Source organism: Melanerpes formicivorus, unplaced genomic scaffold (assembly GCF_026170545.1).
Source record: "Melanerpes formicivorus ecotype bairdi unplaced genomic scaffold, bMelFor1.0.p_v2 SCAF_23, whole genome shotgun sequence".
NCBI lineage: Eukaryota > Metazoa > Chordata > Aves > Piciformes > Picidae > Melanerpes > Melanerpes formicivorus.
The window spans coordinates 7,684,800-7,704,480 of NW_027142375.1; the positions used below are offsets into that span (position 1 = coordinate 7,684,800).

A 19,681-nucleotide genomic window follows, 5' to 3' on the forward strand; every position below is an offset into this window, starting at 1 on the left:
CCCCTCACCAACTTTGTTGCCCTTCTCTGGACTCATTCCAGCAAGTCAACCTCCTTCCTAAACTGAGGGGCCCAGAACTGGACTCGAGGTGCGGCCTACCCAGTGCAGTGTGCAGGGGCAAAATGACCTCCCTGCTCCTGCTGGCCACACTGTTCCTGATGCAGGCCAGGAAGTGGGGAAAACAGTTTATTTGCAGATTGCCTGTTAAGCCATATCAATACCATAGATATGCCACAAGCCTGGCCCTCCCAATGCATGTGCTGTTCCCATCAGGAAACACCTGGGATAATAAAAGCCAGGTCTCAGTTATGCAGAGGCTCTATCCATGACCAAATCACAGACAGTGATAGTACCAGTGGCTTTGCAGGGAGCAGTTTAGCCCTCATCAGCTAACTTTGTGATGCATCTGGTATGCCTGTGTGCAAGCATGAATCTGCCTACATATATAAATACATATGTATATGTATGGCATTTTCATAAAGCAACCTGTGCTGAATGTTTGACAAAACACTGTTGGCATAGCTTGAATAAGTGGCAGAATATTGCCCAAAAAAATAAATCGTAGAAATGGTTCTAACATAGTTTATAAAGAAAATCTCATTTTCTTCCCTAGACAAAACCAGGAGATATTGATTCGTTATTTACAGAACAGATAAATATGACTCAAGTGTCTTTTACCTCTTGAGGCTTGCATATGTGAAAAATGGTTGGAGTGGGAGCAGAGGGAGTTGTAGCCTGTTATTTTTAGGAGTGCCTTGTGTTGCACTTCATTCTTTTTCCAGGGCTGTTCCTGGCTAACTTTCCCATGAGTTTTTAACCTCTTGCTCCTGTTCTCTTATGTAACAGGAAACAGGCTGACAGGAACAAATAAAACACAGCGTATCTGATAGTCCCACTCAGAGGAGCGGTTGATTTAGTTAGCTCTGCCTTTGCTCCTCCAAAGTAGATACATTTGGAGAGTCAGATGTGCCTCAGCTCCTCTCCAGTTGTTTCCCTGGAAGCAGCAACTTGTTTCCGTTCAAGTGGCACCGACGCACCGCAAATATGAGAAAACAGCTGCATTTCTTTTAAGCTTGAAATTTGTGGCGGTGTCATGTCCTGGGACTGTGGATTTAAGTATCTGTTTGCTCTTTCTCCCACCCTTAAGGCAGGGGTTTTGTGCAAGCTTCAGGGGAGAGATGACATCGGACGGATTGAGCTGGTCCAGAAGCTGGCGAGAGAAAACTGCCAGTTTTTGCAGGCGGATAGGAAGCCACCGGAGAAGGCAGAACAAGTAAGACATTTCTTGTTTGGCTTGCTTGTTTGTTTGTTTTTTTGCTTGTTTGTTTGTGGTGTGGGAGGGAGATTTAGGTCACAAAACTGAAATAGTAAAGCTGATGGTCAGAATCCAGGGCACACATTACTCATGGAGCTGTAGCTGCTCTCCTCTGGCATTTGCGTTTCTCTGAAGTGCATTCAGTTCAATAACTGTCAACACACTTAAATTATTAGGTTGTCATTAACTGTCAGTTACTGTTGTTAATATCTTGCACACCTCTGAAACAGTAGATGATGTCAGGATGCTTTTGACCAAATTGTTGCTAGTGATTATGAAATATTTGGCTTTTAAGTTTTATTTAAATAATATATCAGGCATATGAGTGCTTTAACTACTTACCTGAAGTTGTCTTAAAATTACTTTGCTACTGCTGTAGTTGGATGCGAGACTTGGCTGGAGCTTTTCAGTGTGAATTAAAGAGGGTGATCTGGATTGGGAATTCAGATATTTCTTTTAAAAAAATAGTGTTTTCAACCAAAAGTGACACTGAAAAAAAGCAGCATTCTCTTTAGTGCTTCTAAAAGCAGTTATTGAGATGTTAATAACTGGGTTGCAAATGCGCTAAAACTCGACTGCTCTGCTTATGGCACAATGTATTCTCATTTTTGTCCTCCTGGTAACGATTTCTATTCTGATTGCATATTCATCTAAAGGTGCCAGGATAATAACTGCAAGAAACAACAAAAATCCCACCTAGTTTTCATGTGTCTTGCTGTAGTTTGTATGTAATCTATTCCATTTTCTGCTTGCTGGACAGTAGAGGAAGGGCATGGCTTTAGAAAAGAAACTCTTTCAGCTCATCTGCAAGCTCATTCCTGCTGATGTGAGGCTGCACAGAGGAAAGGCAAAACATGAAATCTTATTTCAGAGCTTCATGCTGTTCTGTTTGGCAGCATATAAGGCCGAGCTTGGTGTAGTTAAATATGTAATTGTACCAGTTGCTGTGCAGAAGGGTAATTAACCAGGCTCACGTCCCTGAGATTGAGCTTCTCCTCAGCAGATCCACTAGCCATGGACATCTGGCAGAATTTCCATGTATTTTTAAACTGTATCAGCAAAGTGCAATTAAAAGTTTAGGTGCTTAAGTAAAGAAGATTTTAAGACAGGGAAGGTTTCTAATTGTGTTTCAGGATTTGGAGGGAAGATTACAGATGCTGTGGGCACAGGGGAAAAGGGAGTGTCAGACCAATACGCTGAAAATTCAGTGGATATTTTTGCTGCCTTACTCTGGTGATTGCAAAGGGTGCTGTAGTGTCAGCTGCAGCTCTATAGCTGCACAGATTACAGCACAGTTCCAAAAATGGAACCAAAAGGCACTCAGTTTTCCTTCTTTGAAAAGCATGGCACTTAGCAATTGCTGCTATTTAGGAGATGAGTGACTTCAGTTTAGCAGGAGCTAGAGCAAGCTGCTCATATCCATACTGAGCAGCTACTGCTGTTGGGTAAGTATGTGCCTTTAGAGCTGGGGAGGTGACAGGAAGGAGAAATGCCCTCTGAGAGATTGCAGAAGCCTAGGTCATTCCGCATGTGCCCTTTATTTCTGGGTGGGAAATGCCTTGCAGCTAGTGCTGACAATAACAAATTATGGTGTGCTTCCCCCACCCTGTTCTGCCCTTTGCTGGTTGTTTTAGGGTCAGGGGGTGGTATGGCTCTTCCCTGCAGTCCAGGCAGCCTATACTCAGAGTTAAGAGGGATTTGCAGTCCTTGGTGTGGGTCTGTTTGCTCAGGACCCAGCAGGGCTATTGATTTCATTGGGAGCAATCACCATGAAGGCATTATTGGACGTGGGCAAAGTCTGTCATAGGGCTCTTAGTTCAGCTGACTCAAGTAATTTATTTTCACTGGACAGAACTCATGCTTTACTGTGGTAAGGGTGATGGGTTGCATACGTTCAGGAAGCTGTGAGCTTCCATCCCTTCCTCTCCCTCCCTTCCGCCCTTGTGGTGTGTGAGCGGCTCTGGTGCATGTGCAGGTGGCAGGATTTGGCTGACTGGGCAGAGTTTGCTACTCTAAGCAGCTGTTCCCTCTCTTCTCCAAGGCAAAAAGCAGCAGACTGGGTTGTGCTGAGTGCCACTCAGATGTGGGCTCTTAGACTTCCTAAATGAAGGCAGATTCACTGGCATCAGCATGCTGCCCAGTTCCTTGTGCTCAGTGTAAAGGTTAGAGGAACAATGTGTTTAGGGTGTGGTGTCCTTACAGAATTACATGCAGCATGCCCATCTTTTCTTATTTTTAAAACCATAGTTTAATCTTAGATTACTTTCTTAGCAACACAGGGTAATGGGTGCTTAATGTAGATGGTATAATGGAGCAGCTCTGTGCACTCTCCACAGGACCTTCATTTCTCAGAAAGTATCCTTGTGGTAAAGCTTCCACCAGCTTTCCTTCCTGGGGAGCTCAAGCAGTGCTTTCACAGATGACCTGCCTTCCTCAAAAGCATGGAGTTAGGTCTGTAAATGGGGTGCCTGAACACCCTGCCAGGCTCCTCTCCCTGTGCTTGGAGAGCCAGCTAGCTGGGCTGGCCTCCTGGCAGCCCATCCTGAAGCAGAAATGCTGCTGGTTTGCGGGGCTATGTGCTTCAGTCAGCCCAGGCCAGTGTTGCTGTTTGACACTGGGGGGCTTTGTAAACCACCTGGCAATAAAATTGCCCTTTTGACAAGATGGGCCAAAGGGGAATTTTTCCCAGAAGCAGAGTTCTGATTTGTTCTCCTCTAAGAATATTCTAAAATACCCTCTACATGTACTCTTCCAATGGGAAATGGAGTTGTGTCTCCTTTGGTGCTAGCCACTGTTTTTTTTTAAAGCAGGTCTCTTCAGATTAGAACCTCACACAGCCTTTACAGCAAGCACAAATGTAGTATGATTGGGCTTTGCTGATTCTTCTATTCTCCTTTGAAGAAGAATGAACTGTCAGCCTTATTGAAGAAAGGACCAGGGACCCCAATAACTTTTTTCACAGAATCACAGAATTGTCAGGGTTAGAAGGGACCTCAAAGATTGTCCAGTTCCTCCCCCCCCCTGCCATGGGCAGGGACACCTCACACTAGGTCAAGTTGCCTGGGGCCCCATCCAACCTGGCCTTAAAATCTTCCAGGGATGGGGCTTCTACCACCTCCTGAGCAACCTGTTCCAGTCTCACCACCCTCATGGGGAGGAACATTTTCCTAATATCCAATCTGAATCTGCCCATTTCTATTTTTGCTCCATTCCCTCTAGTCCTATCACTACCTGACACCCTAAAAAGTCCCTCCCCAGCTTTCTTGTAGGCCCCCTTTGGATACTGGAAGGCCACAATAAGGTCTCCTCAGAGCCTTCTCTTCTCCAGAGTGAACAGCCCCAACTCTCTCAGTCTGTCTCCATAGGAGAGGAGCTCCAGCCCTCTGATCATCCTTGTGGCCCTTCTCTGGACACACTCTAGCACATAGAATGAAATGTGGAGCTGTCTGGAGAAATAACCCTCTCTGTGGTTGTAGCATTCTGAATATGATGGGAAGCTCAGCTGTGAGGAGGACTGGTGAGCCCTCCTAGCATTTAAATAACTAATGCCCATCTTCATCTGAGTTTGAGAACAGAACTTTGTGACTCACATGGGCAAGGTAGTTGAGTCTGGTCTTGCAGAGATTTTTGGGCAGGTAAAATAACTGATCGTGATGTGGTGTTGGAGGCTATGGTCCATAGCCTGCAGCAGGCAGATGAAGCTTGGATTTGTTTGTGTTGCTGTTTCAGATTTTTCTTAGGGAAAAAAGCACATGGTCTTGAAGAGAGAAAATACATGACAGCTGGGTGGTTCACTGGAGGAAACAGCTCAGTTTGGAGGTATGGTGGCAGAGAGAAGAGATTTCTTTCAGCTTGGGTGTGTTCTGAAGGGTGTAAATTGGGGTATATATGTGGTGATTTTGTACATGCCTATTTTTTTAACTTCATACTTTAAACACACAAGTCAGCAAGTCCATGCTGGTTTTGTTTCAGGATTCTGGTAGGCTGTCACTTCTTTTCTGACTTACAGTCTGAATAAAAAAGTGTTCTGAAAAAGAGCTGTTATTAAAAAAGTTGTGAGCACAAGCTCCATTATATGTGAGCCACTTATTTGTCACTGCAAGCTTGCAGTGCCCAGGTTACACTGGTATATTGGAACTGGAGACTGGCCTTCTGTAGCACACAGTTCCAGGTTTCCCTCCACTTGGTAATGTGTTACAGTAAGGTTCTTAATTAAAGCTTTGAGCCTACCATGTGTGCTAGGTTTCCTAAAAGTTCAGTTTTGCTAGCAAGTAGAAAGTAAATAGTAGTAAAGAGGCTTCTAACTAGGCAGATAAGCTTCTTCTCTATGCTTTTGCATTCCTACAATGAGGTAAAATCAACAAATAGTTATCTAAAATGCACAAGAAGTATTTTAATATCAGATGTGGGCTAGAGTAAAAACTAGGCAAGCTTGCAGGTCTAATTCTATGATTACATGCAAAACACATTCATAAGCCTAGGGAAAGTAAACCTGGATATTTGTATTTGTGTTATTGAAGGATGTCATTCTCTTAAAACAATTGCTTTGACAGAAAGTAGATTAAAAGTCTGTATTGAAATATTCAGCTATAGAATGAGCTGCTTTTGTTGAGAAGTTTTGCTTACTGTTAGCATTAATTATAATATGAAAAGCAAGCTCTGCTTGCAAAACCATTTGAAGCTGTCATAACTTTTGCTCAAGCATACATTTGAGATGCAGTTGGGGCATAGTTGCACTAAACTCTGGTTTTGGAACCCCCTTTAAGCAACTGGAGGCTCAGTTAAATGATGCCTGTGTAATAGGATCACACAGGATCACAGGATGTTAGGGGTTTGAAGGGACCTCTGAAGACCATCAAGTCCAACCCCCCTGCCAAAGCAGGTCCATAGAATCTAGCACAGGTTGCGCAGGAACATATACAGATGGGTCTTGAAAGCCTCCAGATAAGGAGACTCCACAACCTCTCTGGGGAGCCTGTTCCAGTACTCTGTGACCCTCACAGTGAAGAAGTTGCTCCTCATATTGAGGTGGAACCTCCTTGTCCATTGCTCCTTGTCCTATTACAGGGTGCAACTGAGCAGAGCCTGTGCCCTCCCCCTTGACACCCAGCCCTCAGTTATTTATGAACATAAATCTATTCTCAGTCTTCTCTTCTCCAGACTAAAAAGCTGTGGGGCTCTCAGCCTTTCCTCATAGGACATGTGCTCCAGTTCCTTAATCACATAGAATAGAATAGAATAGAATAGAATAGAATAGAATAGAATAGAATAGAATAGAATAGAATAGAATAGAATTAACCAGGTTGGAAGAGACCTTTGAGATCATTGAGTCCAACCTAGACATCATACAGTTTGTGCAGTATTTCCAGATATTTCAATGAAGCATGGCACTGGTTAAGATAATCACATCTGTTTATAGTGTCATCCTTAGTGAGATTGTGAAAGTGCTTTTCCCCTCAGCAACAGGGGAAAAATATTTCTTAGATAATAGTATTGTTTTCATAGTCAGAGGAACAGAATAAGCTTTCATGAAACTGACAGTAATGTTCAAAGGAAATTTAAGACTCTCTAATGTGTTCAATAGAGAACTGAAGAGTATGAATTCCTTTATTCAACAGTATAAATGATATTCTAGGCAGGAGCTCTTCCACTACTTCCATGCATCAGTGGGGAGGGGAGTGTTTCCAAAACCACTTTGTAATCCCTTTACAGATTAATGTATATATTAATTAGAGTTATGTACTGTTTAAAAGGGTAGAAGTACGTGCAGCTTGGATGTATTGATTCTGTGACTTCGCCAGTTCAAGATGGGAGAGTTAGATTGTAGCAGGGCAGGTGTATTTTCAGGAGGACAACAGTTACTGGAGAACAGTTTTGTTAATTTACCGGGTACCAACTTTTGTAATCAGTGGGCTCATTAAGAAGACAGATGATTTGCTCATTGAAGCTGGTTAGTGGTTGTGCTGAAGCTGTTAAAAGGCTTGCTAAAGAAGATTAATGATTTTGACCCTCACGTTGTATGGATTACTCACAACCAAGGCATTTCTTGAGGAAATTCCAGCCATGACACATCAAGGTTATTCCAGGGTGCACCTACCTGTCCAGCTGGATGCCTTGCAAGGAGACAAGAATGAGCATCAGGACATGGCCAGAGCTGCAGTTTTGGTTAGCTTGACATAGTCATGGCCTTGCACTGATGAATTGTTGATGATCAGTAATCATTGCTCCACCAGAAAAATATTCCTTAATGCTATGACACAGAGGGATATCTGAATGCAGTGAGTGAGTGAAATCTGTGCTTTCCACTTAAAGAAATTCATCTTTGCTTTTTGTTGTGCCTGTTCTGACTGTCAGATCTCCTTAGTAGCTTGAATGCAGGTTTACTGCTTTTGGAGGCTGTTTTGCATTGCTCACAGAACTGTGGTTCTGATGGACATGATGTCTATAGCACAGTGAAAGTTTTTACAGGAACTTTCATGGCTTGACTAGCCATGAGATGGTACAGTTGTCTGAAGTCACTGAACTAGATCAGAATTAGCATTTCTGCACAAGAGTCTGCTATTTCCTTCATACCTCTTGATCCACTAGCATTAGCAGAGAGAGCTGTACCAGAGTAAGATGACTGGTTGGAATTTTGACTTGATCTTCAACTACAAGCCAAGGAAAAAGTCTATCAATAAGGTTGTCAGTTTATAGCTCCATGCTGAGCAAGAGTAAGTAATTAAAGAGGTAGGTATATGCTTGCTGTGGAGGTAACCTGAAGTTCAAGTCTCTGGGCTAAATCAGAAAGAACAGAGACTTGAGTCTAGTTCTGTCATGTTCTGGAGAGAGTGTCCTATTCCAGACGGTCAATATTTCGTCAGCTGGAATGATTGCATAGCCCCAGGTGATCACCTGTTCTTCATAAGCCAACCTCTATATCTCCTGAGAAGAAAAGTCTTGTGCAGGTGCTATGGCTATGATATTTTTTTTTAGTGCAGAGCAGGCCCAGGCCTCTTTTTGAAACAGAAACAGCTTGTGAGAGGCTCAGATATAAGACTGGGATCGTTTGACTGCTAGGAAAATCTTTGCTTCAATGTCCTGTACACTTTTGTGAAAATAATAAGAAAAGTTATTCTATTTACTGTACATTTTTAGGAGGACTTACTTTTGCTTTTGTTGAGTCTAATTTGGCCAAAGTTTTGGAAGAGAATGTCCTCTTGCTGGGAGTGCAAAGTAATGCACTCTCCTGCCAGTGAGGGGAGACAACCTGGTCCTTCTTTCTGTAGACATAAAGTACTTGAGAGGAGTGATGCTTGTGCTCGCATGGCGCATTGTAAGCCTAGCATAGGAACATGTTGAGTGGAAAGCTCACTCTTTGCTTTGAGTGAAGTCACGTATTTCCATAATACTTTATTTCCTCCAGATGCTTGGCCTAGTGTTTAAAAGAAAAGAAAGCCTAATTTGCTCCTCTTAGGTTTATTCTATAACACTAAACTACTTTGTATAGAAGGAAATTCCACATACGCATTTTGCGTGCTGGGCTTTCTTTGGTGTGGAACCGTGACTCATTCTTGTGTGGGACAATACCTTGGCTACTGGACTGATAGGGGTAAAAAGGCATGTGGTATTTAGCCAGCTAAAGTCTGGGAGTGAGAACACTGAATTATTATTTTGGACTCCACTGGTTATTTAATATGTAACCTTTTTCAAATCATGTCACTTCTCTGCACCTTTGTTTACCCAGATATAAAACGGGGTCTTAAACATGTAGGACCTTGAAGGGGGGGCTATAAAACCTGCAGTGGTTAATGAATGTTGATGAATTGCTTTGAGATCCTTGAGGGTGGTTTGGGCAGCGCAGCAAGCTGGAAGTGGGTTGGACTTTGAACTCCTGAAGGCCAGGGGCATATGTTTTAAAAACCTGAGCATAGTTGAGGCAAGGACAAGCAGTTGTAGTTAGTTTGTTCTCTTTGGGTCCTTGGGCATCGCTTCTGGGATGGTGCCATCAGCAGCATCCCTGCTCTGATTGCTTGTCCCAGCCCTGTGCTGCCCTGTGTTGTGCTGTTCTGTGAAGAGACACTGGGAATAGTGCAGCTGAAAAATAAAATACATACACCTTTCCTATGGGGTGTATTTATAACTGGGTGAGTTTCCACCATGGTATGGGGATATGAACATGAGATGAGAATGAGATATTGTGGTAATTTTGGGCTGTACCTTTAAAATTTTCCACAGATCTTGAATGTAAATAATTGCTAGAATGTAAATAATTCACCACTGGGTGTAAAAAGGAAAGTAGTGGTAAGTTCTAAACCCTTGCTGACAAGAGCTACTCTGCTACTCATGGTGAAACACAGCCTGCCTTCTTCTTTCCCCAAAGCCTTGTGGCTTACCAAATTCAGTACTGAGCTTGGTCAAATTAAATGTTCGTGCCTTTCCCCCCGCATTTTTTGTTTGGCATAATTTTAACCTAGATACTGTGCTTCAACATGTGGCCTCATAAAAGCATACGTGCACAAAGAAGGAGGTGAATGAGGACAGGAGAGAGGACAGGAACGATGTTTTTCATGGGGAGTGGGACTACACAATTCCTGGCAGCACAAACACTGAAAACATGGCTCCATGGTTCTGCCTTCAGCTCCATTTATCAATGTAAAAAAACCCAGAGAAACTCTCTAGAAGCTGTCATCTGCAGGTTGTCACTGCCCTCTGCTTCTGTGTTTCTCTCTAGATTCTGAAGTGCTTGCTTACATTTCTAGACTGTCCAAAGGTTTACAGGGAATGAATCTATCATTTTTTCCCCTTTAGAGAAGTAGAAATCATCAGTTTATGAATTCAAAGTGTGTGCTTTAATGTTTTCCAGTTTTGAATTTACTGTTCTGTCCCTCTCTCTGTGTGATCAATACATTTGATGACATTCTAAATGTTCTTTTCTTCATTTTTTTTTCCTGGTTTATGCCATCAATAAACTCCCAGTTATGCAGGTAGTATACGCAGGCTTATCTGCTTCTGTACAGTTACTTCGACTCTTGTCCTGGGAGCTTTGAATAACAAAAGTGCTTGCATCTGTCAAGTTAGGTTACCCAAGTTCAGGAAGATAAAAAAGAAAAGCTGATAATGCTTTGAATATGTACCATGCAAAGTTAGGTCATAAATTTAATGCAGTTTCTGAAACTCAGGAGAAATAATTCTGTCCTTCACCTTTCAGTTACTTAGATATTTAATGGCATTCATTGTTCTGTTAGGCTTTTCTCTTGGAATTGAAATCAATCAAGGACCTCTTGCTTTGGCTCATAGTATGGACCTGGATGAAAAGAAACAGGCAAGATAACTGGAAAACGGTGTTGATAAGCCAGAAGCTGATGGCTGTCCACCACATCACCCTCTTTAAAAGTTGTCTGAGATTTGATAGTCTGCCTGGAGATCAGTTATGTAAAAATCTGTGCTTCAGATCTCCCCTCTCCCCCCTTTTCTTTTTGTCTCCTGCTAAATAATTCCAAGAAGCATCTTCAGTTTCCCTGAGGTGGAAGTTTAGGGCAGTAATGCAGAAGATACAGGGCTAGTGTCATTAAAGAGATGAACATGTTTCTGCATGTCAGGCTTTGCTCCTGTTTGGAGTAGAAACTGCACCAGAGCCAGCTCTCTGGTAGGATCTGCACTCTGTGCTGAAGTCAGCATGGTTCCAGTGACAGAATGCTCTGGAGTCAGTGATGCCTCCTTTGCTTTCAGATGCTGCTGGGCTGGCACCACAACCCTCCACAACTGCCAGAGCAATCTAGCTTTCTGACAGCTTGTGTCAGGATTTCACTGGAATAGATTCTACCAGCATTTGTTGGCATTTGTTCCTGCAGGCAGGCTCTGGAGACCACCTGGAGCATGCTGGTGTGAAGGCTTGGCCTTTTCCTTACATTCAGGTGCCTGCCCTATACCAGCCAGGATATCTGCACTGAGGGCTTTCTGGAAAAGGGGCAGCTGTGAAATGTCTGTCACCATTGCTGAAGCCTTCTTCACAGCAAGAAACTAAGGACAATTTGATCTTGTATTTTTTTTTCTAATAGGCTTCTTTCCCCTTCCCCCTCCCCCTTTTCATAGAATCAATAAGGTTGGAAAAGACCTCAAAGATCATCAAGTCCAACCTGTCACCCAACACCTCATGACTACTAAATCACGGCACCAAGTGCCACGTCGTTTAATCATGAGACATCCCTAAAATCTCCACATCTTGTCCTTTTGCTATGGCCATTCTGTCACTCACTGTGCCTGCATTTTAAAGCTTAATTCAGCTCCTGCTGGTAGTAATTGATATTTTTCGGTGAGAGCAGGGTATAGCCCTTAGGGTCTAATGTTTTTGTCACACAGTAGCCTGGGAAGGTGGTGGCATTTTGCAAGATGTGCCTGACACATGATCACCTGTGGAGAATGCTGATTTGCTAGCAGTTAATGCACAGCTTGCATTCATTTTTCTTGGTTGCATGTGGCAGCTCAAAGAGCAGGGGAATGAACATCCAGGCGATTAGTGGTATTTTTGCTGACTATCTCCCTCTAAATCAAAGCAGGTATTCCCCTCTCCCTCCTCGATTAGTGTTCCTACTGCTGCGTGCTGCACCTCCTGTATTCTAATTCACAGCACATGAAAGTGAGGTCTCGAGTGCATCTGCATGGATTTCATTTTAACTACCCAGTGAAAAGTTTTAATTAGATGTTTCATGTGGAAACATGAAACAGGGTTTGAAATTAGCAATGACCTTGCAGCCTTCCTGGAATATATTTGCCGTTACCATGTGGCAGGTAGCACCCAGCTTTTTTTTGCTGCTGGGTGGAACGTGCACATCTGAGCAGGGAAGACTCTGACCTGTGGGAGCAGCAGCAGTTGCTGGTTCAGGAAAAAGTATTTTAGCCTCATTTGGTGACTTGGAACATAATAGAATGACCTAACTCAGGAAGAGCATGAATGGGAGCTGGTATTTCCTTTAACAGCTTGCTGAGGATCAGACCAAGCTCTGAACAGGGGGTGATGCTGGACTGCACAGCCCTGCTTGAGCAAGGGAAAGCCATCCATCTCCCATTCCTTTGTTGGCTGTACTGTGCATTGTCTCTGTCTCACCTGGAGTGGCTGGAGTGAGAGCACCCTTTCTTAAGTTGTCTCTGTTTTCCTTGGAGGTGTGAGCAGCAGGCCTGCAGGTGCTCTGTGAGGAGCAGTATTTCTGCTTAGCCCAGTGCTGGGAGGAACAAAGGAGAGCCTGCTGTTTTGGTAGAGTAGGGAGCAGGCACAGAATGAGAATATGCATCACATTTTCAGTTTGGTTGCAGTGTCTCCTCCCTTTTTCGTGGCACTAATATTTATCAGGTGGATACAATATTGGTTTAGGCATTTTTGCCATGTACTTTTGATACTGCAAGTAGGGGATTATTCACCACAACAACCTTTAAAACATATATGCTGATACAACTACAGCAATTACATTGATTTAGTGCTTGCAGAATATGCTGTTTGGCCATATTTATCAGGTTAATAGAGAGAATAGATGTGGTCAGAAGAGATGACACTAATCAAGGTTGGCTGGAATTAAGAGGTTGGAATTTCAGTTCTTACATGCAAAGCTTGGTTGCTCAGGTTTCAAGCTAAAACCCAGACATAGTCAGGCCTGGATTTCTTTGTGTGGATGGTATAAGGCTGGAAAGTGCACCAACAATCTGACTTTGTCTCCTCATAAGGTGAAACCTGAATCTTTTCAGTGGAATCAACACATTGATTCCGTCTGTCCAAATAATCTCTTGGTCTGTATACAGTACCTGTAGTGAACTGATCATTGGGCTACATTGATTTCTTCTTGGTTTCCTAGATTTGATGAACTTGTGTAAAAGAAGCATGTGGCTTCTATGCAAAAATCCCTTTACAGTGAGTTCTTTACTTCTATTCCTGGCAGAGGCAGAAGCAGCTTGTTAAGCCTGGGTGGATTTGGGGATTGTCCCACCTTCTTTGTCATTGGCACCGCAAGATTTTCCAGAGGAGTGCTCCACTAGGAATCCATCAAATCCTGCACATGGCAGGTGATAGCATCCTGCATCTTGGCTTTTCTCAGGACAGGATATGGCAGAATTCTCCTTCAGTAAGGAACTTGGGGTGTTTATGTTTTCCTTCTGTAGATACATGCCTAGGTGTGTGCATGTGCTGTAGGTATTTATTCATTAAACAGACTGCAAACCTTGCTAAAAGCAACAACTGCTTAGGGATTTTTTGCTTCATCTTGTAGAAATAACCATTAATTTACACACTGTCTTAGCTGGTAACATAAAGAAGCTGCTTTTTCCTAGTGACCCATCTGTTCTGACATTCCTCTCCTCCTCCTCTCTTCAGATTCCTTCGGGTTTTCATCTAGCAGTTTCTGAAAAGTTTCAGTCTCCTTTCCAGTTCTTCAGATCAAAACCTGAATCTGGGACATCACATTTGAGACTCATACAAAGATCTGTGCCCCTACTTTGGGAATGTTAGGGCTGTCAATGTCACCTTTCCCCTGCTCTCCATCCAGTGTCTGCTGATGGAAAAAGTGACAAATGCAGGCTCTCTCTTCCCTGGGTTACCTTGCAGGTAACTCTTTGTAGGTACACATTACCACAGTGGCCGTCCTGAAGAGGACGAGTGGTTGGTGGAATTGAGGTGTCATGAGAGGACTTGGGAGCTCCCTGTCTAGTGCAGGCTTCCTCTGACCTTAGGCTTAATGACTGAATGTCTTAGTGTCTCAGATCCTCGTTTGTGCACGGGAGTGCTGCTTCCTTGCTTCCTGGAGCACTGTGAACATTGGCACTCGGGATGCTCTTCCACACTGATGTGGTGTTTGAGTAGTTAGGGTGCACTGAAGGCTTGCTGAAGGATGCTATAGTTAGGTTGAAGCAGCTTAATTTTTGAAGTCTGGAGAGATTGCTTCAGGTGACAGATTTTTAATGTGGGACCCCCAAATCAGGTACTTTTGTAAAGATGGCCCTCATTAGTCTTTTGGTTTTGTTTTCAGAGGTGCAGCTATAGCCTTAATTTCAGGAGACCCCTAAAAATCTGCCTCTCTGATTTAATTTTAGGCATTGTTTATAAGAACCTATGCAGCTAAGGAACACGCTGCAATTTTGCAACCGATCTGGGGGTATCTATGCTAATTTGTGTGGGATCCACAGCCATCCACAGAACAGAGTTACTCTGTTTCTGTACTGGGTGGCCGTATGCTCCCTGTGCTCGGTCTGTTCTCATGCATCCACCCTCAGCTGTTACACAGACACACTTATGTATACATACAGATACTACTGTTTCTTCCCTGGTGCAAAACTTCCTTTTCTACCACCTAAGGAAAAAGGCTACAACTCCACTACAGCGTTTTCCCTTCTCAGCTGCTGGAGCAATGCACTTAAACTCCAATATTTGCTGGTTGACCAATTGACACATACTGTTTTCATTGCAGTGACATGTAAATAGTCAATATTTGTATTAGACAAAAGCTATACAGCAAATCATGCATATACTTGTTGTTTTAAAGAGCTATTAGCTTTCACTTTGTATGGTGTGAAAATATATCTATTAAGGACCCCCTAAGAATAGAGACAGTAAAGAAGAAAAAAAAGGCAATTTACTAATTTAATTATGATAGAAATTCATGCCTTACCTGCTGTAGGAGGAAATAAAGGCCTAATGGCATTCCAGCAGGAATATCAGCAAGCTGCAAAAGTTGCTTGGCCACTGTAATGTGAAAATCAACTATAATCTCATAGGCATTTGCCATTTTCCTTGTATTTCATTAACACTGTGCTTTCTGGTGTTCCAGTGCTCTCGTGCACAGAAAGGTTCTGCATCAAATGGTTGGGTGCCCAGCCTGCTTGGAAAAAAAAAGTAATCTCATTGATTAAGATCTAATAACGCTTTCCCATTCTGTGGGTTCTTCATCTGGGCAATTTTGCTAATGCAGCACAACATGTAATGCCATTATACCCCTCTGACTTTTGCTTTTATAACAAATAATTTGTTCCAAACCTTTTTGCCTCCTTTTTTTCCCCCCCCCTTATGACTTTCCATGCACACGTTGAGTGCTTGCTACAGCAGAACTTCTTCACTGTTGTACCTTAGACAATACATTTAATGAACTTTACCTGTGTTCTTAAGGGCAAGGAGTTAGCTGTAAATGGACTAGGGGCTTTTACAGAAATTAAAACCCTGGAGAGATGCTTCATCATGGGAAATCACTGCCAAATGTGTTGTGAGCTTTTCCTTTCCTGGCACACACAATACAGAGAAACCTTTTCAATTTTAGCATCTTGACATTCAGCTTTTTGACTTCCCTTGCTTTTACCAGTTTTTAGCCTCTGAATATTTGCCATTAAAATGCATTGATATGAACTTGCTTGCATCGAAATAACAATTGAGATAATATACAGATAATTAGAGGCTTAGCTCACGCTGTGCAGAAACTTCTTAATCAGATCAAATAAAAACCTGCATTTTATTTTTAGCATAGTCTAATTTTTAATGGGCTAGAGCTTAAAATCTGATGAATTGGCAGTGAATTCGTGATTTGATATTCAGAAAGTGTGCATCCTGAATACTAAATGAATGAAAGTTCCTGTGGGCTATTCTTGCTGTGGTTTTCATTTTGACCTTGAAAACCGGGATACTTTAGTGTTTTCCACATTGCTAACCTTGAAACACAGTAACTAGAAAAAAAAAACCCCAACAAATCAGTACTGAAGGTTAGCAACACTTTTATATTAGTTCTCCTGGGGCGACAGTTTGAAATTTATGGAGGTGGAGGGGAGGCATCCTAAAGATCTTCAAATACCCTGGAAGTTCTGGTGATGACAGCACTTTAACTTTTCACTGTCCTAAGGATATTTTCTGTGCCAGTGAAGCCTCACATAGCTGGAAGGAAAGGTGATTGGGGAATGGGGTTTAGGTCACTTCGGGAGGATGGGGATGCCCAAGAAGCTGCTAATTGTTGCTGTGTAAACATTATCCTCCTGCATCGTGGGTGTGTGCCCTCACAAAATGCATTAGTGTAGCATCATTTTGGTAGGTCAGGTAAGTACCTAGGTGTAAAGATTGTACTTTTTACATCAAGTAAATGCTCATGAGCCTAAGGTCTTGTCTCTTGCTTTCATGGTTGTTAATGCACTAATACAGACTAAGGCTAGAGGGAGAAAGACAACTGCACAAAGTTTCCTCTGGGATAGATAGAGGCATAAGACAGAGACAACAGGATTTCTGTTGTCTTTACTGAGTGGGTAGTTACACTGCACATTCATTACTTACACTGGAAAAATAATTCATAACAGACATCTTCAGCTACATTAGATGGATCACTTGCATTCTAAGGGAGCAGAGGAAAATGTAAGTAACTTCACCTGAAAATATCATTAATTTTATTTACAATGTTTTAGATACCTGGGATTAAAAAAATAGTCTGTTTGTTGTGTGGTGGGTTTTTTTTTTGCCCACCAGTTAAGTCATTGTGGTCTCTGTATTTCTGATGGCAGTCTCCTAATCCTCCAATATCTGTGCTAAAATTCACAGTGTCCGTGAGGCACAGGTCCTTCTGACCTAAGTTATGATGATGCATAAAATAAATCATTGCAATTACTGAGGCAGTCTCAGGCACTTAGTAACTTGGGTGATTGCTTCTTGAAACATGACCAAACCGAAGAAAGGATCATTAGTTATTTCCCTGGAGTACTTGAATATTGTAACCCTCTCCAGAGGGTTTTATTAGGACTTAAGACCTGGCCATTTTTTCACACATCTCATTTTATCTTTCCTTTTCTCAGATGCTTTGTGAAAGATGATGAATACCAGAGCATGCCTCTTCTTCACCCACAGCACCTCCTTATCTGTCATAGTTCAGGTCAAATAGCAAATGACCAACCAGGTACAAAGAGCCCAGTAGGGACAAAGTAAACAGGTTTAAGAAGTCATTACTGGAAGGACTTAGGAGAGTGACTTCCTGAAACATATAACATAAAAATATTTTCCTGAATAAGGAGGAAGAAGTTGGTTAGATGAAATGTGAAGCATGTACACAAAAAGACTATAATCCTGTGTAAAGCTACAGAACTTGTATGAAGCTATGATGGTCAGGGAGGAATTGAAGTCAGAAGTGGGTGAAGGCAGGTCAGGATAGGAAATACATGAGAGTTTTAGTTTTTCTTGGGTGACAACATAGGTTTTGGCAAGGTCAGGGTGGTCTTGGCTGTGCTGGCCAGCCAGCAGTGATGGAATATGGTGAAAGGAAGAGAACTGAGATTAGGACATAATATGTGTCAGTGGGCATATGCATCCTCAAATGGAGTCCTTGGTGGCCGAAGAAACTGCTGTGCATGTAGTGTGATATAAGGAGGTGGTAAAGAGCAGTTGTTAATTCTTCCTGGAGGTGACATTTATTCAGGTTGCTAAGAAAGTTAAGGAGAAGACATTTTGAGAGAGGAGAAAGGGAGTGATCTAAGGGAGATTACTTACCCAAGAAACTGGTGTTGATGCTGCATCTTGTGTGAAAAGGATGGGGAAGAAAGCCTTTGCAGGCATGATGGTGGCTGGAGAAGAAGAGCTAGAAAAACGTAACAGAGAAATACAGTCAAAGGTCAGTGTTGTCTTGTTTAAGACTGGGGAGGAGGTGAGGTCCTGTCAAGGAGAGGCTGGGTGTTAGCTGCTGGTAGTATCTGAGCTCGGCAAGACAAGGAGCTGCTCCTAGTTTAGGGCTGCTTCAAGGGTAGATCAGATGTCCTTGTTTTGGGGCTGGCAACATCCATCAGAAGGGTGGAGCAGATGGCTGGAAGCAGTTACAGCTCCAGCTGTCCCAGTGTGATGTGCTGCTGTACATCTGGCAGTTCTTCACACTGGCAGGAAGACTTTTTTCCTAGTGCTGTTGTGAATGGTCTTCTGGTGTCAAAGTGCAAAGGGAGTTTGAGAGGCGCACTCTGTCATTTGCAAGGTTTCACAGTCTTGATTGAGGCAAAACCTCGCAGCATGTGCAGTGTGTAGTCTTTTAGTCAATATCAATTCAGTGATAGATCTGGTTAAATTGCCTCATACAAAAATAACATTTTGGATTAGTTCTATCAACTTCTCATAGATGAGAGTGAAATCATGCATATTCCTCCACAAAGGAACCATTCTGTGCGGAGGAGGACACTCAGCCACACAGATGAGTGTTTACTCAAGATGCTCTGCATTTCATTGCAGATACTGTGTGATTTACCAGTTGCCATGGGAACAATACATTTTTCATTCCGTAACATGAATAAATATTGAGATTGCTCTTGGTATAACTAACTTAGCTCTCTCCTAAAGTTGGGCACAATTGTATAATCTAAAAAGGCAGAGAGGAAACTCCCAGCATTCAGACTGAAATTATTTTGGAGAGTGTGTGGCTAGCTAAGCAGCAAGTACCTAATTCCATCTGGAATTATTTATGATTTATATATTTTGTTATATTTATGATTTAAAATAATAAAATGGGAGAAATATAAATCATAGAATCTTAGAATGGCTTAGATTGGGAGGGACCTCAGAGATCATCCACTTCAACCTCCCTGCCATAGACAGGGACACCTCTCAACTAGATTTGGTTGGTCAAGGCCTCATCCAATCTGGCCTTGAACACCTCCATGGAGGAGGCATCCACAACCACTCTGGGCAACCTACTGCAGAGTCTCACCACCCTTGTATTGAAGAATTCCTTAATGTAAAGTATCACTTTGTAATGTAAGCACTCTTTCTCATGGTGATCTTGCAATAAAATTCCTTTATTTATTGTGGGCTATAACCTCCACTTTTGAATTAATTATTGCTGACAACAGCTGCTTGATTGTTAACCTGCTCTTTCTTGCCTCTCCTTACTCTTTTGTTTTTCACTTTTGCTAAATGTAGACAACAAACCTTGCATCAAAGCAGAAGAGAGAGAAAAAGAGAGCCTTTAATTTGCTCCTGTGCATGCAACATTAGTAAAAAGCATCCTGTATAAAACCAGCCTGATTTGTCTTGTTTCTGTAGTAGATTGTTTGTTGACATCACAGAGCTTTTATCCTACATAATAAATGCAGAATCAAATCTCCTGCTATTAGGTGGAAGAAGTAAGCTTTATTTTTCCTTCTAAATCCTTTTGTCTTTTCTTTTTGGCAGCCTTATTGCATGCTCTACATGTTGCTGTCTACTTAGGATACATTATCAAGGCTGTGAGTGATTAGTGGCTTATCTATTTTTGAATGATTTAGATGCATGAATTAATTACCAAGAAAAGAACCATTAGAAGGCATTAGTAAAAAGGCTGGTCATTTCAGGCTGTTTCAGAGGGAGTTAAAACCATCATCCAATCCCAGGAAAACTGTATTAATAGTGAGTTAGTCTTTTCTCAAAAG

The 19,681-nt window shown here is 42.3% G+C and overlaps 1 protein-coding gene across 1 annotated transcript in view; it reads left to right on the plus strand.

Annotated features, from left to right (window-relative positions):
- Positions 1–19,681, plus strand: part of RAPGEF5 (Rap guanine nucleotide exchange factor 5) — a 185,032-nt gene that overhangs the window by 77,237 nt on the left and 88,114 nt on the right. Inside the window, exon 9 of the mRNA XM_068152454.1 lies at positions 1,148–1,273. Within this exon, the coding sequence (XP_068008555.1) occupies positions 1,148–1,273 (126 nt within the window). The remainder of the gene's footprint in view (positions 1–1,147; positions 1,274–19,681) is intronic.